A 23,250-nucleotide genomic window follows, 5' to 3' on the forward strand; every position below is an offset into this window, starting at 1 on the left:
AAAGTTGCATACATAAGACCTATACCCAACTGGCCTTTCAGTAACCAAAGGTGAATCACATCACTCACTCTCTGCAGCTTCAAATACACTTTATCGTCATCTTGAGAAAGGCCAGAAATGTACAACTGGCAACTTGCCTTGGGAGCCCCAGAAAACTGGCCTGAGTAAGTAAACCAGAGCAACAGGCAGCTGGTGAGGTGTCAGCCCTTTGCCTCCATCAGCTCAGGCCGTTTCTCCCTCCCATGCACCTCAGTTGTACAAAAACAACCCTTTTCTAATTTCTGCAGGGGATGACAGCTTCCCAGGAGCACTTTTCTCCCAGAACCAGCAGTTGACTTGGCTCCTTGCCCGGGGAAGCCCTGTTCCCGGGAGCATAGCCCTCGGGGCCCAGGAGTTTTCCACTGCTGATGATTTCAGCTGTTTGCAGTGGCCCTGGCACGTGGCCAGCTTTCCAAGGTGTGTTCTGAGTAACTGGCTCTTCTGTGCAGCTGCAATAAATCAACAAGCAGGGACTGCTTGAAGGTGGGTCGGGCTGCAGGCCTGGCTCACTCCCCGTGGCTGACTCACGGTGCTGCGGTGAGCAGACTGGAGTTTGGGGTCGGGCCTGTCCATTGGCGGTCACCCCTCCAGCTTAAACCTTGGCTGGACAGGAGTCAGCCAACTTAACTGTGAATGTTCCTAATGCGCTGTATCCTTGTGGAAGGCAAATTATCAAGGTGGTGGAGCTCTTAGGATCCTAAGGTCTCCTTCCTCATGTCCGATATGCACACTGACCCATGTCTTTGATGGAAGATCAGTCAAAGTACAAGTAAACCCAATCTTTTTATTCTTATTCTCCCAACTGCTGGCTTGATTACCATCCAAATACCGAGGAATCAAGGATGTAGAGACAGGCTACAGGTTTGCTAGAGCCACGGCTAGTGAAGGGTCACCACACATGGACAGGGATCAGGTCTGTGGAGCGCAGTGCCCACGCCCACTGCCTTGCACACAGTTCCCGTTCACTGCAGATGCTGGGAAGGTATCCACTGACCGAGTGACAGGACCCTCACACATACACTATCTCAGCACTTCTCCAGAGTGAACTGGGGGGAGGGCTTCCCTCTGCCATACCCCCATATCTTTAGTGCTGCTGAGTTCCATGTAAGTTTTTTTTTTTTAACTTGATGAGCTAATCTTAGAAATGTGGATGTTTGGGAAAGTAAGAAACAGGTAAATGAGAGAAATGAGTTTACACTGGGCAACAGAATGTGAGAAGCATTATATATATGTCGAGCTATGTTATTAACGTATCTGTGCATCTGTGTAAAGTGTCCATGACAGTTTTTAAATAGTCCTTTTAAATTGACACATGCACTGAACATATTTTAATTTGTTTTAAATGTATTCCTTGGCTGCACTCTTTGAACATACATATCAAATAGACCACCCTCCTTTAAACAAGATCCTCTCCTGGAAAAGCCAGATGTCTTTTACAAAACTGAGTCACGGAAAGATGGAGCATCTCTCGGGTCCCGTGGCTCGCACAGCCTACGCTCATCCCCTGGAGTGTGGAGTGCTCCCCCGCCCCAATTCAGCAGTGTCACTTAGTCCAAAATACAATGCAGCCTATTTTTTTATTTTTTTGCCGTACGCGGGCCTCTCACTGTTGTGGCCTCTCCCGTTGCGGAGCACAGGCTCCGGACGCGCAGGCTCAGCAGCCATGGCTCACGGGCTCAGCCGCTCTGCGGCATGTGGGATCTTCCCAGACCGGGGCACGAACCCGTGTCCCCTGCATCGGCAGGCCGACTCCCAACCACTGCGCCACCAGGGAAGCCCAATGCAGCCTATTTTTGCAATCATATTTTTAGTAAAGATTTTCCCATTCAACAACAGCCAAAATAAAAAGAAAGGGCCCCTGTAATGCACAGTCAGAATGTAAAATGCCAATTTAATACCATCCTTCCATCGATGACCTGGTTTCTGTTGGCCACTGTGAATGTGAGGGAAGGACTTTCTTCTCACCTCCTGTGGAGAAGGCCGCGGGAAGCACGGTCACTGAGACGCTGTCAGAGCTCCTCTGTCCAGCAGTGTCCAACACCGTCAGCTGAAAGGTGTATGTCCCTTCCTGTAGGTGGGACAGCTTCAGGGTTCCGGACTGAGGCACCTGATACCCAAACAGGAAACATATTTAGTTAAGAACCTGAGGCACAGAGTCCAGCATCATGCTGAACTGGAAATCAATGTCATCCTTGAAGCAGTCCCATGACCCACTTCTCCACTCCTGGTCCAAGGTTGCAGAACACTGATCACACACAATTCTGGCAGATTGGTCAGAAGACTTGCGCTCCGGTGGGGTTGGGGCCTGACACCCCCGTTCTCCTGGAAACTTCCCCTCCCACGCCCATCCACATGGTTGCATTGGAAGGGTCAGTTATGACCTCTCCTGTGGCCACAGGGGTGCTAGGCTGAGTGGAGCCTCTGGCTCAGAGTCAGGCAGGCTGTGCAGGGTGGCAGCTATGCAACAGGTGACACCACTGTTTATCGCTTCTTGGGACTTAGACAGGAATGCCTGGGAACACGGGAGCAGATGACGAGCACACTGGAGCGTGCTGACGTGAAGCCCCGCAGCCCTGAGCAGGGTGGTGTGAGAGGGAAGCTCTGTCCTCTGTCCCAGCTGGTCTGCCAGAACAAAGACCTAAGACTGCCGAAGGCCAGCAGCCTTGGGGTGCGCTGACCTGGGTGTATGAGAGGAGAGGGTAGATTGTAGGACTGAGTCAGAGCAGGGATTTAAGGTGGGTGCGACAGGGGGATGCTGAGTGTGGCCGTAGGAGTGAGGCTGAGATGAAGTTAATGGAGGTTTTAAGAGACCAGGGAAGCCTTGAGGCTGGAGGCTGGGGGGGCGGGCATCCACACAAGACACGTCCTCACCCAGGCCCCCGTCATATCTCTGGGAAGGCGAGTGAGGTACTGGGCTTCTGGGTGTCAACACTCAGCACGCCAGTGTCAAACTAAACCTCTGCGGGCCGGGCCTTCCCTGGGAAGCCTCTTTCCAATGCTGGGGCTGGAAGGACAGAGCATCCCTCATCTAAGGAGCCAGTCCCTCCACCTGGGCTTTGGATGCCTCTCTAGCCTTCCTAGGTACCTCTTCTCTGATGCAGGAAACACCGTATCCAGATCCAGACCATGGTAATCACCTTCAACATCTTGGGTGCACTCAAATTTAGGTCTTTTCAAATTAAATATCCCCTCCCTGGTGCCTTTTTTTTTCGGGGGGGAGTTGGTTGATGATCTTTATTAAATGGCCACTCTGGTCACCCTTATTCACTTGGCAGAATTAATATGGTTCCCAATGAGTCAAATTTCCACCTGGCCCTCGTGGGGCAAAAGTACTCTAACAAGTATAGCCAAGGTGTGTAGAAGTTTGTCTCAAAAACTTTTTAAGATAAATAGAGTTTGAAAAATCTGCTTATAGGGGAAGGATAGCTCTGTCAGATTTTGTGGCTCAGCTATCCATGGGTGTAATGACGCTCAACTGTCTCGATGGGAAAGCTCTGAGAGCTGCTGGATTTGGACACCAACAGAAAAGGGAGATGCTGACAACTGCTGACAGAGAATGGATCTTGCCCGAAGGGCTTCTGAAGAGGGCTTTGCGTTCGGCACCAGTCCACATCTGCAGGCCTTGCCTCTATGAGCAGAAACTAAGTACAGTAACTTAATACCAAGGTCTTTGTTTGAGGCTTACTTTGACAACTGAGAAAGGCAATAAGATCCTATTAATCTCCTGTGAAATTTCTTCTACAAAAGGCTCCCCTCCCCTTCTTCTGCAGTAATTTGTTTAAAGCTTTTGCTGTTTCACCTTAAGTCTCCCAGAGCCAGTGAGAAAAGGAAGTAAACACTCTGATTTTTGGATTTCATCATTTCAAGATATTTTTTTCCCTCTGTGTTTTTATTTCCTGGATGCAGAAAACTCTTTCAGGTTTTAAAGCCATAAGAGATAAAACATTAATCTGATTTGATTTTTTAATCCTTTTCATAACACAGCCTGGCATGTCCTTTTTTTTTTTTTTTTTTAAATTGAGGTATAGTTGATTTACAATTTCAGGTTAAGTTTCAGGTGTACAACATAGTGACTCAAACAATTTTTAAAGGTTATACTCCACTTATAGTTATTATAAAATGTTGGGTATATCCCTGTGCTGTACCATATATCCTTGTAGCTTATTTATTTCAAACATAGTGATTTGTACTTTTAATTCCCTGGCCCTTTTTAGTTTAGTTATTTGGCTAACAAAGGCTATCTTTCCTCAAAATCAGATATTAGAATATATAGAACTGTAAGATGGACGTTTTCCCTTCAAGCACCCAGGTCATCTTTTTGGACATCTCCTCACATTTATATGACACTGGAAAGGATTTAAAGTATTTTACAAACATTTCCCAAGTGTCAGGATAAAAAATACATATACACACACACACACATAAATGTATATGCAACATACCCAATTTGTAACTTGGAGAGAGATATTACCTTTAATAAAACAAAGAGCTTCTAATCTCTGCCCAAGATCTCCTGTTCAGTGGTAACAGAGCCTTTGATGGCTGGCCTCTGGCTAAATCAATGTATAACTCACTCTGCTATTCTGGCTCAACTGCACCTCCCTAAAATAGTAATTTAGTGGCGAGGAATACACGTTTTGGTTTATTTATATACCACACACACACACATACATACGTGATTATTATATATACTGAGTTACAAAATGAGTACTACCTGTCTATTCCCCTACCCCCATCATTGCTTCTAAAGTATATAAGGCATTGGGCATATGTCAGTTACAAAGTGGTGACAAGATAATGTGGTACAAAATATTTCAGTAAGAAACTCCATTGAACCAATGAACCCAAACGCATTCTAGCTTTCTGCCTCGTGTCAACTAATCCAATTTGCAAAACCGGATGAGAGCTCTATAGTGGTTTGAAGGCCATTACGATCCTTGTTATAATCCAATGCCATCTCCCTGCACACATACAGAGAGTGAAGGAGACACACAGGGCAGCTGTCCTGATCAGCAGAGGCCAGAACATAAACTGGCACCACAACTGTCTAGATACTTCAGGTGAACATGCTTAGGTTCTGTTCTTCAGTTATATGTTCCTTTTTCTGTTTACTTTTCATCATGAATATGACCCAAAATTCCATAAAAAAGAAGCAAAATGAATTCAACTGTCTGTAATTTCCTAGTTATATATGCTCAAATGAATGGAGTTAGACCATAGTCACAAAAAACTCTGGTGTACCCATCTTTCCCAATTGTGCAGGAAGGTGATTTTAAGAGCGTTTCCTCAGGAGTTGGGGATTTCTCTTATCCTCACCAGAGGAGGATCATTCTCAAAAGAACAGAACCAAAAAGGCAGTAATTAAGACAGAATTACATTGCTTATCTTGAGGTTTCAGGAATCAAAGGGAGAAATATTTTTGGACTGGGGCTTTTCTCCTACTTTTCAAATTCCCTCAAAATGTGTTATGTAAATAGTGCTCCACTTATAAAACTAGGAAGATCCCACATGCCGCGGGGCGGCTGGGCCCGTGAGCCATGGCCGCTGAGCCTGCGCATCCGGAGCCTGTGCTCCGCAACGGGAGAGGCCACGGCAGTGAGAGGCCCGTGTACCGCAAAAAAAAAAAAAAAAAAAATAGAATACTGATTTTCATGGTCCTAGGCTACTGTAATCAGAGGATATTCATTGAACTTGAAAGCCCTCACACATGTTCAAAATGTTTGCACTATAGAATATGGATCTTTTCAATCCGAAATTTTCATGTCAATATAATTATGAGTCCTATTGTCAAAATATTAAGAGTACAGAGACATGTACCACAGGGCTCGCACCTGCAAAGTCTTCTCTGATGTCTCTCAGCCAGATTATAATCTCTCCCTCCCCCTGAATTCCAGGGGCACTTTATCTACATTCTCTTTTGGCCTTGCCACCTTCTACTTGGTGTTATCGTTATTTAGGGGCACATCTAATCTCCTCAATGGGAGGCAGCTCCCTGAGGGCAAAATACCCTACAAATTCTTCACAGGGCCTTACTCCCTTGCTCCTTGCCAGTAGAAGGCTCTCATAATTTTTGTTTGTTTGTTTATATACAAGTGAGTAAATTTATTCTTACTGTAGTTCAGTTAAACTATTGGTCAAAGAGACCCCACAAATAGTTTACATCCCAAGATGGTTAGAATTAGCTATAATAGTTACCTCTCCACGAGTGCTCATTCTGTGCTGTGCAATGTGCTAAGCACTTTATTTGCATTTTCCCATTTTAATCCCCAGTGGAACACTCTCAGGTAGTATTATTTTCTTCACAATTGAGGAAGCTGAGGCTCAAAGAATGAAGTAATTTTCCCAAGTTCACCCCACGAGGGAATTGGCAAAACTGGGTTTGAACCCAGGTCATATGATTCCAAATTCCATGCTCGTAGCCACTGTAGAATTCTACCTCCGAGTTAGCAGAGCTCTAGGTTTTCCAGGTCCTTATTCCAAGAATCATTTCCTAGAAAGCACTGAGTCACAGCTTATACACAAACCAGCTAGCTGTTGTGGTCTGAAAAAGCAAGATAACTTCCTCATACACGCAAAGTCCTTTAAAACCTCTAAAAGCGCTTCTCCCGCCCACATCCCCACCCTACTACCCACCCCCAAATAGAAATGCCAGGACCTTTGAAGGGACAGTGACAGGAAGTCAGGTTTAAACCCAAGGGGACCTGAAAGCCCAGATTGACTGCAGATTCCTGTGATGCTGGAAGCCTACTGTGCTATAAATTTATTGTCTGGGAAGCTGGGTGTTTCTGAACAGGAAAAAGACTTCAAAGCTTCTGTTGCTATTGGAATAGAGCTTTCACAAATTCTCAGTTTACCCAGATTTATTTTTCATGAGGTACGTACTTTTTTTCCCAGGGAGATTATTTTTCATCATTTCCTTATAAGTAGTTTTCTTAAAGAAAAAAAATGCAGTTAAACATTCAAGGCCCTGAGCTACTGCGTAGAAGGAACTCATGCTTAAAGGGCAGTCTACATCAAGGCTCACGGTTAATTCTGAAACACAACTGGTATGAACTATTCATCTATTATGCTCTCATGTGTCTTCCTGCTTAGTTGGAGCAGTAAGTCCTAGGCTTTGCTGTTGGTTTTTTTTCCTGACTAATAACACCCTTTATTCTTTTTTTATACTTTTCTTTTTAAATTATTTTTATTTATTTATTTATTTGGCTGCATTGGGTCTTTGTTGTGGTGTGCAGGCTTCTCATTGTAGTGGCTTCTCTTGTTGAGGAGCACGTGCGCTAGGCGCACGGGCTTTAGTAGTTGTGGCACGTGGGCTCAGTAGTTGTGGCTCACGGGCTCTAGAGCGCAGGCTCAGTAGTTGCAGCACACGGGCTTAGTTGCTCCGCAGCATGTGGGATCTTACCGGACCACGGCTCGAACCCGCGTCCCCTGCACTGGTAGGCGGATTCTTAACCACTGCACCACCAGGGAAGTCCACACCCTTCGTTCTTGAAGATACAAAAAAATACTTAAGGCCATGACGGAATATTCATTCATATGCACCAACTTTTTTTTGTTTTTCCAAAATAAATTTATTTATTTATTTTTGGCCGCACTGGGTCTTCGTTGCGGCGTGTGGGCTTCTCATTGCGGTGGCTTCTCTTGTTTTGGAGCATGGCCTCTAGGTGCGCTGGCTTCAGTAGTTGTGGCGCACGGGCTTAGTTGCTCCGTGGCATGTGGGATCTTCCCAGACCAGGGCTCGAACCCACGTCCCCTGAAGGTGCGCTGGCTTCAGTAGTTGTGGCGCACGGGCTTAGTTGCTCCGTGGCATGTGGGATCTTCCCAGACCAGGGCTCGAACCCACGTCCCCTGCATTGGCAGGCAGATTCTTAACCACTGCGCCACCAAGGAAGCCCCATATGCACCAACTTAACCCCAGATATTACTCAGGAAATTTGCAGCCTTGATAATCTTCTGTGTCTCAAAAATGTTCTGTGGGCTGCCATAACTTTTTGTCCTTTATTCAAAGCTTCAGGTGAATAAAATAACTGACGGGCAGTGACGTAGGTGAAAGTTTGCAGAGGTTTCGATCCGTTTTGGTGCCCTGGGGTGTGGTGTTGTTTTGCTTCTCCCTCTCTCCTTCTGCTCTCACCTCCAGGAAAAACTAGACCCTCTGGTTTTTCAGTGTCAAAAAAATACATTTTTTTAAAAAGTCCTTTTTTGACTCAGACCAGACTCTGAAGGGTTTCCTCTGTAGGCACTGGAGGAGTGAGGTTTTGTTCCCTATTAAAGGCCTTCCGGGCACTGGTGAGCACATGGAATAAGTATTTGGGGTTTGGGGTTCCTTGGGAGAATCTTTAAGAGAACATTACCCAGGCACCAACACAGCCCGCCTGGGTGCAAGACGAGGCTACCAGGGACCTCATGGACACCATCAAAGGAAAGATGATCTCAGAATAAATTGAATGACAACGTACTTTTTTTTTTTTTGCGGTACGCGGGCCTCTCACTGTTGTGGCCTCTCCTGTTGCAGAGCACAGGCTCCGGACGCGCAGGCTCAGAGGCCATGGCTCACAGGCCCAGCCGCTCCGCGGCATGTGGGATCCTCCCGGACCAGGGCACGAACCTGTGTCCCCTGCATTGGCAGGCGAACTCTCAACCACTGCGCCACCAGGGAAGCCCTGATAACGTACTTTTTTACTGTTTACTATGTGCTGCTCACTGTTCCAGGGGTCTTATTTGCATTACCTCCTTTTATCTCAGTAATAACACCTTGAGAGGAGGGCTTTGGTTATTCCCATCTTGCACAGAGGAAGTGGTGAAGCGAGGATTAAAAAACCAAAGCAGGGATTCCCTGGTGGTGCAGTGGTTCAGAATCTGCCTGCCAATGCAGGGGACATGGGTTCAAGCCCTGGTCTGGGAAGATCCCACATGCCGCGGAGCAATTAAGCCCGTGCGCCACAACTACTGAGCCTGCGCTCTAGAGCCCGCGAGCCACAGCTACTGAAGCCCACGTGCCACAACTACTGAAGCCTGCGCGCCTAGAGCCTGTAGTCCACAACAAGAGAAGCCACCACAATGAGAAGCCCACGCACCGCAATGAAGAGTAGCCTCCACTAGCCACAACCAGGGAAAAGCCTGTGCGCAGCAACGAAGACCCAGTGCAGCCAGAAACAATAACTAAATTATATAAAATAATAAAATAAATAAATTTTTAAAAAACAAAGCAAAGTAGAAGCTGTGCTAGAAGTATTACCTATTTGATCTCTTTCATTGACTGTTAAACTGACTCACTGAGGGAGGAAGGAAATAGTTGAAATGTGATACGAAGCTTTCTCAGTTACTTATCATTTTTCTTTCTTTTTAAAATTTACAAACAGTCTACACCCTCTGTCCTCCACCCCACCCCATGGCCTCGAATATCTAGGATAAATTTTATTGAAGGGATTTACATTTTGTTTTCATGAAGACTAGATATTGTCCAATAGCCAAGAAAAAATAATAGGTGATATGTGTCTAGGATCTCCCTTGATGAGATGCAAAGTAATTGTTAGACAACACTTAGCAGCTCTTCCTATCATCAGTATGAGGCCAGAGTGTGGAAAAATGTTGTCCTGCCCACCTTGCTAGGAAGGATGATAAAAATTTGAGGCTTAAAAGGGCACTTTTTGAAAGGTTAGCAAAATAGTCAATCACTTTTAAAAAAGGAACCAATCAACTTAGCAAGTATTATTAGAAACCTAGTGAGTACAAAGTATAGTTCTAGGCTTTAGGAGAGAAAGGGAAAAAATATCAAGAAAGGAAGAAAGAAAGAAGAGAGGGAGGAGGAAGGAAAGAAGGAAGAGAGGAACGAGAGGAGGGAAAGAGGCTGGGGGAGAAATCCTGACAGCATCCCAGACAACTGAAATCCCTTTTCCACCCATCACTCAGTCCCCCGCTGAAAATAATTCTAAAGAAATCCTTCATAATCCTTATAAATTCTGCTGTGATATTATAGATTTTACATATATCTTTGACCTGTTATCAACAATCGTAGGTGAAAAACAGGAGACAGATGCAGTTAGCCTTTAATCTTCAAAGATCACCGCAGGTTCTCTGGTACTTTATGTATTGGTTAAACAACCAGGCTGGGGGCTTCCCTGGTGGCGCAGTGGCTGGGAGTCCACCTGCCGATGCAGGGGACACGGGTTCGTGCCCCAGTCCGCAAAGATCCCACATGCCGCGGAGCGGCTGGGCCCGTGAGCCGTGGCCGCTGAGCCTGCGCGTCCGGAGCCTGTGCTCCGCAACGGGAGAGGCCACAACGGTGAGAGGCCCATGTGCGGCAAGAAAAAAAGAAACCAAAAACAACCAGGCTGCCTTGAAAATCCTGCTTACTAAATTTTTATAAAGTCTTTCAATACGTTTTTTAATCATCTCCTTAACGTATATGATTCTTTCATTTTGTGGGCATTTTCAGTATTGACCCAAATTATATCCAGGGAAACTGACTGAGGAGGAGTGAATGACAAAACATCTCCTACATAAGACAGAAGGCAGTTTGAAATTCAACATTTATTTTGCGTTCTGTTTCCCTATGACAGAAAGCCAATATTCTTCTTTCTATTTATGTTCCTTGCCCAGAAAACCTTTTCTCTAAGGCTCAGTTTTTGTTTTCTAATTTTTTTTTTTTTTTTTTTTTTTTTGCAGTACGCGGGCCTCTCACTGTTGTGGCCTCTCCCGTTGCCGAGCACAGGCTCCGGACGCGCAGGCTCAGCGGCCATGGCTCACGGGCCCAGTGCTCTGCGGCGTGTGGGATCTTCTCGGACTGGGGCACGAACCCATGTGCCCTGCATCGGCAAGCGGACTCTCAACCACTGCGCCACCAGGGAAGCCCTAAGGCTCAGTTTTAAAACACTATGTTAATGAGTTGAGGGTGGTCTAAAAAGGAGACTAACTGGGGGATGAAATATAGACCATCCAGCCTCATGGAACTTGGGTTTTATCAAGAAGGACCCATGTTTCTGTTTGCTCAAGACAGTCTCAGTTTATCTCTGTGGTCCTGGTGTAATTATTAATACCACCTCCTTTCACTCCCAAACATGTTTCAGTGTGGCTGATAATACACCTATCTGTTTTTAAAAATTAAGTGTGTACATCAGGCACACCAATGTGGAACTGGTTTTAAGTTAATCATGAAGTTATTGGTGTAAACAATATCCATCCTTTAGTAAGCTTCCATTACACATGGTATTCTAAAACAGTTTAGTTAATTTTTCCACATCTCATGAATGGAAATCAATCTACAGATTTATGAATTTCAAATCTCCCTGAACGTCCTCATACTCTGTTATCATGTTCCTAAATGTCATATTTTACATTCTGACTTCAGACTTAAATGTATTATGTTATGAAACTCAGTGACATCTAATGGACTACCTGAAAAATGTGTCTTCTTACATTTAAGAATGTATTATAGATTAATACCCAGTTAAATAGATGTAGAATATCCTGTTAGAGGGCAGAAAATATATGACTTTAAAATCAGAACCTCTTGGGACTTCCCTGGTGGTCCAGTAGTTAGGACTCGGCGCTTTCACTGCGGAGGCCCGGGATCAATCTCTGGCTGGGGAGCTAAGATGGAGCAAGCTGCTGGGTGTGGCCAAAAAGAAAAAAAAAAAAATCAGAACCTCTTGGTTCTGACCAATCATCTCTCTTATTCATTTTCTTCATAAATGAGGAAACCAAGTCAGAACATGAGCTTTCCCATATGTTTAGTCGTTTTAAAGTGCTTGGTACTGGGACTTCCCTGGCGGTCCAGTGGTTAAGGCTTTGCGCTGCCAATGCAGGGGGTGCAGGTTAGATCCCTGCTCTGGGAACTAAGATCCCACATGCCACGTGGCCAAAAAATTTTTTTTAAAAAGTGCTTAGTACAGTACTGGACACACACTAGATGCTAAAAAAGGTTAGCAATTAATTTTATCGTAATTAAGCTGGCAGCATAATTCCTCTTAGGGTGAGAACCTCATTGATTTTTGTTTTTTGAATACCTGAATGGGTCATTTGGATGTGAAAGGATAGGCCTACAACCTGGTCTTAAAGTATCCCAAAACAAAGGGAGGGCTGACTATTCTGCCACCAAAGATGAGAGAAGGGGGTGAGGACCCTGCAGACAGTGGAGAAAAGCGGGGAGGGGAGGGGAGGACTCAAGGCGGGGTTGGGATAGGCACTCAGCGGAGAGCCCGACCAATGAGAGCTGAGTTAGCTTTGGGGGCATTCATGAACGTCCACCATCATAAGACAGATGCAGTTTGATAGCAAATGACTCCTCTATCGCAGACTCTGTCACTTAGATGTTGGCTTTACAGCTTTAGGTCTATCTGCCATCGCCGTTATACACTTGGCTGGGGAATTAGTCTACATTTTCCTCTTTTTTTTTTTTTTTTCCCTTGGCCCCGCCGGTAGGCATGCAGGATCTTAGTTCCTCCGACCAAGGATCGAACTCGTGTCCCCTGAAGTGGAAGTGCGGAGTCTTAACCACTGGACCACCAGGGAAATCCCACACATTTTCCTCTTGATGGCATCATAGTCAGCCCTAAACGTCTATAAGAAATGCCTAGTCTTGTTACTTCTTTATAAATATCTTGAATAAATTAAATACTGAATTATCAGCATTATTTTTATTCAGCATGTATATACATAATTCATTGTTTACAGAGTAAAGCCTTCAGTAGCAACTATGAAAAGCTAGATGATAATAGAGACAGATTTGCAGCTGCTTGAACAAATATATCCCACGAGTGCCAATTAATTAATAGTCAGTGTCCACCTCAAGGGAACTCTCATAGCAGGCTGATCAATGGCTTGCCCATGCACCTTTCCTGATCAATCTCAGTTCTCAGAGATTTCAGTAAAGATACATTAATTTTGCAGCTGACACAATGCACAGAAGAATAATAAATATGATGGATGACACTCAAAGTTCAAAATTATTTCTGTAAACCCAAACACTGAGATATAAAAAGGGTAAACATAAAGTCTTGCACTCAGGTTCAGTAAATCAATTATACAAACACAGGATGGGGGAGGCCATCAGGACAGCAGGTCATGTAGAAAGATGAAGCAGGTCTTAGGTGATCCTGCTAATGGAAAACTCAACATGAACCTATGGTGTGAAGCAGCTACTAAGGTAGTTTATGTAAATGAATCTTCATTAATAGAAGTGAGACAATGTCTGGATCACAGGATGTAATAGTCTGTGTCAGGAAGAACCACGGTTTATGTATGGGTTTCCATTAGGGGTGTCAGATTTTAAGAAGGGCACGGATGAATCTGAGATAATCCAAAAAAGGCTGGATGGTGGACAGTCTAAAGATCAATTCATATGAGGAACATGTGAAAGAACTGAGAGTGTTTAAGTTCTGAGAAGACCATCCCAAGTGGTGACACTCATTTAAAAAAAAAAAAACTTTAATGGCTGATGCTCAGAAAAATAGATGTGTTCAGTGCTTTTCCAAAAAGAAGATTCAACACCAGTACCAGCGCGTAGAAGTAACACCCCACTGGCCCAACAATTAGAGCTGATTAAAGATGTCATGCGACGTGATGTGAAATGATGAGCTTTCATCTCTGGAAATATCAGGCAGAGGCTGGATGACCACTGGAAGGGATGTGAAAACAGGAGCTCCTGTATGCATAGGAGTCTGGGTAAGATGCTGATCGAGGGTCTGGTCCAGTTCTAAGACGGCCTAATCACTGGGTAAGGCAGTGTGTTTAAATTAGTCTTGAGGGACTAGCTGATTATTGTTCTTGTCTTTGTCCCAAGAAAACAGAAGTCAGTGCTTCTGCACAGAGGGAAGAGCCTGTGAAGACACAGGCAGGAGAAGACAGACAACTACAAGCCAAGGAGGGAGGCCTTAGAAGAAACCAACCCTGCTGCCACCTTGATCTCGGACTTCTAGCCTCCAGAACTATGAGAAATGTCTGTTGTTTAAGCCACCCAGTCTGTGGTACTTTGTTATGGCAGCCCTGGTAAACCAACACAGATTTTCCCCACCTCCTCTGACTGAAGTGATTTGGATGAAGTTTATCTGCCTAAGCCAGGAAATACTACAAAGGGTCATGGCAGGGTTAATAAAAAGCCACTTTCCTCACGACTCAAGACTCCCTGTGTTGATACAGCAATTCCACTTCCGGGTATTTATCCAAAGGAAACAAAAACACTAATTTGAAAAGATATATGCACTCCCATGTTCAGTGCAGCCTTATTTACAATAGCCAAGATATGGCAACAACCTAAATGTCTATCAACAGATAAATGGATAAAGAAAATATGGTGTATAAAGAGAAGGAAATCTTGCCATGTGCAACAGCATGGATGGACCATGAGGGCATTATGCTAAGTGAAATTAGCCAGACGGAGAAAGACAAATACTGTATGAGCTTATGCTTATTATAGAATCTAAGAAAACAAAAATACCCAAAAAATCAAGCTCGTAGGTACAGAGAACAGATTGGTGGTTGTCAGAGGCATGGGGTAAGGGACAGGTGAAAAGGTCAAAAGTTACAAATTTCCAGTTATAAAATAAATAAGTCATGGGATATGATGTACAGCATGGTGATTACAGTTAATAACACTTTTGTATATTTGAAAGTTGCTAAGAGAGTAGATCTTAACAGTTCTCATCACAAGAAAAAAAACTGTAATTCTATGTGGTGACAGATGTTGACTAGACTTACGGTGGTGATCATTTCACCAGATATACATATATCAAGTCACTGTGCTATACGCCTGAAACTCATATAATATTACATGTCAATTGTATCTTAATTGTGTACAGGCAGCCACTGGGTAAGTGGCACATTCCCATCGGCAGCAATTCCAGCCCAGATAAGCCTGATGAAAATCAGTGAGGAGGGCTTGAATAGGAGCCCTTGACTCCAAACCCCACCTCACTTAATTAACTCAACTATCTCAGGCAGACCTAATGCAAGGTAAGATGGTTGCTTTCTGGATCATGTGAAGAATAAGTTCATTCTATCGTTATTTTCCTCTTTATACTCCTTTGTATTTTTCAAATTTTCTACTTGGATTTGAACTGCAGAAAGAAGACATAAAAATTTTTTTTAAAGTAATCTGAGTCAACAAAACAAAGCATGAGTCTTTTTCCTTGAAGCATTTTTGTGTTCTGGAGAAGTCAACAAAAAAGCAGCAAGAACGAGGGTAAGCTTCACACCACATGGTCAGGGAATTCCCTGGTGGCCCAGTGGTTAGGACTCCACGCACTCACTGCCGAGGGCCCAGGTTCGATCCCGGGTTGGGGAACTAAGATCCCACAAGCCACGAGGCTCAGCCAAAAAAATAAATAGATAGATAAAAACAAAACACATGGTCAGGATCACTGTTAACTCAGTAGAAAAGTAAATTCATATAATATTTTTTCAACAATCATTTTTATGCTTTCTCCATTTTACACTTCTGCCAACTTACAGACATTTGGGGAACATAAGTAGAAAGACCACTGCACTGAAACATTAGTTTTCATTACAATTACGACACGAATTACCTTCATGTCCACTGACGGGTCACCCTGCAGCAGTGTCCACTCATACTGGACGATGGCGTGGTCATCTGTGCTCTCACGGCCATCCAGAATCACTCCATCTGTGGGCAGATGCAAAACAACATCCTGCCCGGCCTTGCTAAGTGGAGGCTCGTCCTTTTCTGTGAAAGAAAATAAATAATTCACAAGACATATGTTCCCTATTTTTTTTCTAATTTATTGAGAGGTCACTTGTTTGCTAGAATAGATGTGGTCCAGCAAAGAACTGCCAAGAGGATGTATAGTAACTGAAAGTTATTTTCTTATTTTCATTGTAATGTAATAAATTAAATTTGGAAAGTTAAGGCAAGTTCTTGGATTCACATAAAATAAAACTCACATAGAAATTTTCTGGAATTTTCACAGTTTCTAACTAGTTTTTATAAGAGAAGCCGGCACAGAGTTTGAGATATCCTAAAATAGCGAACGAGTATGTATTTACCTTTTGTTCTTCATGGTACTAAATTTAAGGCTCACAGTGTTCACTAAATATTAATACGTGACTGACAGCTGCCCCAGTGGTGACTGATAGAAGCCATTAGATATAGAAAATATTTCTAAGAGCAGAACTGTGAATATTTCAATGGATTTAAGCATCTTATTAGTAAGCTTACGCAAATGCACATATATTTTAAAGAAACTTAGTAATTTAGCTGGGAAAAAAACCCTACAGGTTTTTGTAATACATCTTTTTTGGCATCCACTATTTCCTCCCTCCTCCAGCTCCAAAACTTGGTCCGAATTGTGGCCTGGACTCCCTTAGCTTATTCTGAATGATGTTGCTAAGACATTGCTCTCTTTCTGCGCAGCCGAAGTTGCCTCCCAAGTAAACTTCTAAGGGCCAATCCAGACGTCCAGTGCCTGAGGTTTGGGGCTAGCAGCAATCCTATTAGCTTCTTATTAGGCAACAAAGGGTGGTTACTGCAGCTGGAAGGACTCTTCCGGAATGCTAACCTGACTGGGTCATTTCCTTGCTTCAGGGGATGTTCAGAGACCTACCTGACCTACCTGTGCAGCTCTATCTTCTCATCTATCGTTCCTCTCAACGCCCAGCAACAGAGGACATGAGGGGCTTGCAGGTCTTAGAGCTGTGGCTTTTCTGAATGAGAATGCTGCTGCGAGCCTCCAAGAGAGATGACTTTCTTTTTTCATGAGCTAGTTTACAAGGAATAAGCACACTTGCTATTGCCAAAGGGTACATGTGCCCACTGAGAAGGTGAGTCCCATTTTTTCAGTCATTTAAAACAATGAGGACTAGTAACTGAATTAAATAAGCCGCATAAGCAACCCCTGCCTTAGAAGACATTTGATCTGCTTTTTTCCACCTGAGCTAAGATCCAGTGCCTGTTGGCTTTATTCTGCTCCTCCCAGGTAAGGAGAGAGATGACAACTGCATAACTAATAGGCCCTTTTATAGTTTTATAGAGAATTTCCTTTGCTTCTGGAAGGTTCATCACTTTCCACACAATGTTTTACCACTTTATAATTCTGGAACCTTTTTTTTTTTGGCTGCACTGTGCGGCTCGTACATCTTAGTTCCCTGACCAGGGATTGAACCCATGGCCTCTGCAGCAAAAGCACAGAGTCTTAACCACTGGACAGCCAGAGAAGTCCCATAATTCTGGAATCCTATAATTCAGCAGTAATACATTATAATTAACAGCTATTTGCTTTAAAAGTTATGTTAAAATACCATTTTAAGTAAACAAACTAAAATACACCTATATGATATAAACAGCAGTGATACTAATAATATTTTTTTATGCCCTCAAAGATTTTTTTTTAATGTTGCTTTTTTCTTTTTTTTTTTTTTTTGACCTTCCACTAAGGTTTCACACTCTCTTCTCTTTTCTTAATTTTTTAATTAAAAAAATTTTTTTTGGCTGCGTCATGCAGCATGCAGGATCTTAGTTTCCCGACCAGGGATTGAACCTGTGCCCCTGCAGTGGGAGTGTGGAATCCTGACCACTGGACTGCCAGTGAAGTCCTAGGCCCTTAAAGATTTAACCAAGAAAGATTTAAGATGGAAAACTCAGGTAAGCTCTGAAGTATCCCACATATTATAAAACTAATTAATCCTGGCCCTCCTGGAAGAAAAAAATAATCGCGTTTAGTCATTTATTGATACTTTTCTTTAGGTAAGCTTAAAGATATGATTTATGAACACAGTGAAATCCTCATATCCTCTAAATTGGTCACTGTATTTGAAATAATAGACCTATATTTCCTCCTCAGTTCAAGTCCAGGCAAAGCTGGCTTAAGCCAGAAACAGGTCTTAAAAATAAACAGATGACGAGAGGAGGAAAGGAGTGTGCTATCATTCAAAAAATTTCACTTGCCGATGAGGAACAAGATTAAATGTAACTTGGAATTTTTGTTATAAAAATGTAACAAGCCAATGTTAAGTACTATGGAAACACTGATTTCTTTTGAAGACTAAGCACACTTGGTAAGATCCACAGAGGCGAAATAAAACTCATACCAATTTTGATGGAGCGTATCAAGGCGACATTTTATACAGAGAAGTATACCGTTAGCTATGCTGATTTACAACACGCTGCTCTGACCAACGCCTTAATGGCAAGGAAGAGGTCTGGCATCTGGGTCTTGCTGCGTGGGTACAAATGATACAGGCGAGGCTGAGGATATGGAAGTAGGGCCAGACTAAGGGAAGAGGCTCAGTTACTACAGGTCAAGATTCATCTTGAGTTTTCTGTTGGCTTTTGTGGTCTTTTTTCTTCCATTGAGTGTTTTTCTTAATTGTAACACGTTAGGAAAAAATGATTCACAACCCCAATATGATTATCATCATTTCTGGTGTGTACTCTTTGTCTTTCTCCATCTGAGCTGCTGATAATGATAATTAATAGTTACCATTGGTTGGGTGATTTCTTTGTACCAGGCACCATGCTTAGTGTTTTGAGCCGTAAAGTCACTGAACTTTCACAAGTCTCTGAGGTAGTGTTGTCATCTGCATCATACTCATGAGGAAACTAGGGTCAGATTGGCTAACTTAGTTGCCTAAGACCACACAAGTGATAAATTTGTCAGTTCAGATGTCAGCCCAGATCTGTCAAACTGAAAGGCTCTGTCCTTCCCACTATACTTTGGGGACACTGGATGTGTATTCTGGTTACAGTAAATATAAAGTTACATCCTGAATTTAACCTACTAATTTATTTTCTATTTTTGATATTTATTCATGTATCCTACCATTGCCTGTGTCACTACGTAAACTTCACAGTTGTCATTTTGATTCCCTAACCTCTACTACTGGACATTTTGTTACCAATTTTTTTCACCATCATAAATAATGCTATAATAAACTTTTTTGCTCATACTTTTTCTTTAGCATGGATCATTTTCCTTAAAAAATGCCACCTTTATAATTCACAAAGCATGTCCAGCCTTGATCGTCATGACAGCCCGGCTGGAGGGCAAGGCAAGCACTCAAGTCCTAAGGGGATGAACAGGGACCCTCATATAGAAGAGCTGGCTCTCAAACCCAGGTTTCAGGACCTCAAGTCCCCAGCCCTGACCTTGCACGCAACTGCAGGCAGATTCTGTCATTTCAACACACCTCTCTAAGCATCCTCCACTCCTTCGCACATTCTTCCATCATCCCCTGCAGCCACCTGGTCAGTCCCACCCTGGAAACCCAACCAAGGGCATCTCTGCTTCCAGGTGGCCCCATGCTGCTGGAGAAAAACATTCCAGCTGGCCCAGAACACAGCTCACAACGCACAGCTCCACAACTTAGGTGCTATGAGACCCTCGGGCATGTTACTTTCTCTCACCAAGCCTTCCAGTATGCTGAGGATTATGAAAGAACCTAGATTTGGGGTGCTGTGAGGACAGTGAGTTCACTTGTCTAAGGAGCTTGTTAACAGTGCTTCTCATCAAACAATAAACATCAGCAACAAACAGGGCTGATGGGCTCCGCTATAAATGTGTGCTGTCCCATCCCACCTGGCCCTCCACCATTTCTTCATGATCTTCTTACTCACCTCAAATGCACCCCTAACAAATTCTCTGCCAGAGCTTCTCTAAACCATTTTCATGCTCCTTTAGCCTTAAACTACACATGTTCACAAGATTCAGAAAAACAAAAAACACTCAAGAAGGAAAAACTTAGTCTCAGAAGCACAGAGAACTTCAGGAGGTTAAGAACCTGGGCAGGGAAAACACAGGACATTTGGGTAGGGTAACGTTTGCCCTACCTGCAGACAGCTTCTTGGCGCACTGGGCTAAGAAGCACCCTTCCATGTGTCCATACTATCAGAGATCCAAAGAACTGTGAGCAAGGCAGTTCTTTTCCAGAATAAGGACCAAGCCCAGTGGTCATCTGTGTGTACCTCTGAACATCTACAAAACTGAATTCCTAGGCACACTTGCCCCAGGGAAGGGAAGGCCAAAAAAAAAAAAAAAAAACAAAGTAGAAGAAAAAATGATTCAGAAACTTCTATAGTAAACTAAAGTTTCTTTCTCCCATGGGCATATTCTTTCCTTGTTTAATTTCCTTTGGGTTTCCCCTGGCTTATAAGAAAGCTCTCCTTGGCAATGTTGGTTTCTTCCAGATGTGCAGTGAGAAAAAGGGAAAGGGATTTTGTTTCTTTGCTGCTGGGATCTTTGAGTCCCTGCTTGGGCAGAGGATGGATGTGTGTGTAACACCCATGGGCGGTCTCAGAGATGCTGGTGAGGGTCCAGGTGAAAGTGCCTCCTGCCTCCACTTCAGGGAGAAAACTTTGGGGTCCTTCCCAGTGTCTGCCTCAAGGCTGAGCAGTTGCAGGGTGACCTTTGATGTTTATTCCTCTGGAGGTGGGAAGGGAGGTGGGCCATTGTGGACACAGATTTCCAGACCCTTGTCTTTGGACCTGAAGGTCATGAAGACTCCAGAAGCTACGCCCCTCTAATCTTGCTATGGTTTCACTCTTGTGTTATCATAAAGCAAACAGCAACAGAGTGCAATCAAACACACGGAGCTGACCACAGGTAGGCCCAATCAAGTTTTTATTCCCTCAGGGAACTTAATCTCCAACTGCTACATTTTTTTTTTTTTTTTTTTGCCCCCTGTTTGGGTCTTCTCATTCTGAGCATTCCCAGAAAGTAAAACCATCAAACGAAAAGCATCATTTTTAGCTCCTTTTCAAAAGAGAGGTGCCTTAAACTTTGTTTTCAACAAACCAAGTCCCTTCTTTTCCCTCTTTAAAAAAGAGAACCATAGTTCATGGGAATCAGTTGGACCCACTTCAAAATAACCTGACACATTTCTCTTCCTATTTTTATCTGATGAAAGCAGCTTTAGGTGGAATCATGAATCCTGAGAGCCAAGCTAGGAAATAAGGGCGCGCTATGAGCAATCCGGCAGCTAATTAGATTTTGCTCTTGTAATTACCTGACACAAGCCACGCCTTCCTCATAAGAACCTCCGAGATTAAAATAGACTTTTTTCCCCCTGAACTTTTCTCCTCCATTAAATCGAATTTCTGTGAATCCTTTCAGATAAGCATTCCTCCCTAAGCTTAGAAAAATTCCACAAGCAGCCCATCGTGCCCGCTTCTGCTCAATCTACTGGGCTTTCTCAGAAACCATCCCTAGGATGGGATATCAAAGCCACTCTTCTGGATGCCCGCAACTAAGTTACGTTAACTTGGATCGAGGGTGTTTCATTTCTGACTTGACTGAGAAGGGCCCAGCGGCCCTGCCTAGGCGGGTCTCCCAGATGCAGCCACCAACAGGTGCAAGGGCAGCGACAGCAGGACCCAAGCGGCCCGGCCCCGGCCTCCAGGGGCGTGCTTACCCGGCCGCTGCGAGGCCCGGGCGGTGGCCGGGGCGCCAGCTTCCAGGCCTTTCTGCTCGCCCTCTGGGGCGCGGCTGAGGCTGTAGCTGCTGTAGCCGCGGTGCAGTGCGAACTTGCAGACGCTGCGGCCGCGCGCCGTGCAGTTGAAGAGGTAGCAGCCGAGCGCGGCGGCCCGGGGCGCGGGCCGGCGGGGCAGCTCCACCACGGCCACGGAGCAGCGCGGCTCGAGGCAGCAGGCCTCCAGGCACTGCCGCCAGTCCCGCACGGCAGCCGGCGCGCTCAGGAAGCTGGCGCCGGCCGCGATGGAGTCCTTGGTGCGGATGATGGCGTCCGGCATGGCGCTGTAGCCGCCGCCGCCGCCTGGGCAGCCTTCCTGGGGGCCGCCGCCCGCGCGCAGTTCCAGCTCCAGCACCTCCTGCGGCCGTTCCTGCTGCAGCTGCCGGCGGAACTCCTCCAGCAGCTGCTCCACTCCCGATAGCTGCGCGTGCAGCTCGGACAGCGGCGCGGAGGGCGACCCCACCGCGCGGCCGCTGGGCAGCCACAAGCACAGCAGCAGCAGCCAGCGCAGCGCCGGGAGCCGTGGCGACCGCCTGAGCCCGGAGCCCGCGCTCTCCCGGGCGGCGGAGGCCATGGCGATCGGCGGCGGAGGAAGCGAGCCGAGGCGGGGCCGCACAGAGCGAGGGAGGCGGAGGATCGCGGGCCCTGTGGCCCTCCTGAGCCGCCGCAGCGGGCGCTAGGCCCCAGCGCCTCAAAGCCTGGCCTCCCCGGGGCCCAGCTGCGCCCCCGAGGCCGCGGGCGCTCGGTCACCGGCGGGCGCCGTAGCAGCTGGAGGCATTGCCGGCCCGGCCCGGCCCCGCTCCTCGTCCTTTCCCGGGGCTTCTGGGCGCCCCGGCGACTCTCTGCCCCGAGCCGTCGCGAGCTCCCCGAGGACGAGGCGGCCTGGATGAGGATCACCAGCCGGGGATGAAAAGCGGCCGCGGGAGGCGGGGCGCATCAAGCACCGCCCAGGCCCGCACCGCCCGGCCCTCCCTTCGCTCTCAGGGACCCCGCCCACGCCCGCCTGTTTTGCAGACCTGGAAAGTAGCCTGGTAGCGGGGTAGCGGCCCCTGAACTAGGCTCTGCGCCCGGGGACCTCCGCATCTGCGCGGGGCTCGTGTCTAAGCGCGCCAGGCTTTATTAACCAGCCAGACCTGCTCAGTTGTCAGCTCAAAGGGGTACGGACACCTGGGGAAAAGGGGAGGAGGGGTCTCCACAAATCGGTGTGACCTCAGGGCCGGCTCTAGCGAAGGGACATGCTCAACTGGAGAACCACCAGGCACCACATTCAGTCCTTCACCTCCGGCGCCCCTGACTGTTTCCATCTTAGGTCCCCAAAATGCACTTGGGTAACAGAAGGCGGGCAGTGCTGTGGGAAAATACACAACTAATAGTCCCATTCACTCAGTTTTCCACAAACTTAACTAGAAATCTGAACACAGTCGCTTATGGGGACCTGATGAGTTCACTCTACAGTGTGAGCAGAGGCCTTCAGCTGAGGTCTTGTAAGATCTAGAGGAATCGTGTTTTACGTGACTTAATAAGGTATACGAAAACGTCCAGTCCAGGGAAGGCTGCACCTGAGAGTTCTAGCTACCCGTGAGCGGCTTCTGCATCTTGTTTGTTTCTGAGTCCGTTTCTATTGACTCATTTTTCTCACGATTATGAATCACATTTCCTTTTTAGCACATCCAGAATTTTTTTTTCAGAAACTTGAACATTGTGAATTTTACATTTAAAAATGTCTTTAATTTGTAGGAGGGTAAGAATAACTGGATTGGAAAATAGCAGTTTCTCCTATACCTTTTATTTTCACAG

At 45.4% G+C, this 23,250-nt stretch overlaps 1 protein-coding gene across 2 annotated transcripts in view; it reads right to left on the minus strand.

The window, feature by feature from the left end:
• The window catches only part of LRP11 (LDL receptor related protein 11), a gene marked incomplete at its 5' end in the record, with an annotated part of 43,914 nt that extends 21,887 nt beyond the window's left edge, over positions 1-22,027 (minus strand). For both annotated transcript variants that reach the window (XM_079716113.1, XM_079716112.1), the window contains 3 exons: positions 2,005-2,146; positions 15,561-15,718; positions 21,397-22,027. In XM_079716113.1, coding sequence (XP_079572239.1) covers positions 2,005-2,146; positions 15,561-15,718; positions 21,397-22,027 — 931 coding nt within the window. The remainder of the gene's footprint in view (positions 1-2,004; positions 2,147-15,560; positions 15,719-21,396) is intronic.
• Between the last annotated feature and the right edge of the window lie 1,223 nt (positions 22,028-23,250).

The sequence above is a fragment of the Hyperoodon ampullatus genome, assembly GCF_949752795.1.
Source record: "Hyperoodon ampullatus genome assembly, chromosome: 12".
Lineage (NCBI taxonomy): Eukaryota > Metazoa > Chordata > Mammalia > Artiodactyla > Ziphiidae > Hyperoodon > Hyperoodon ampullatus.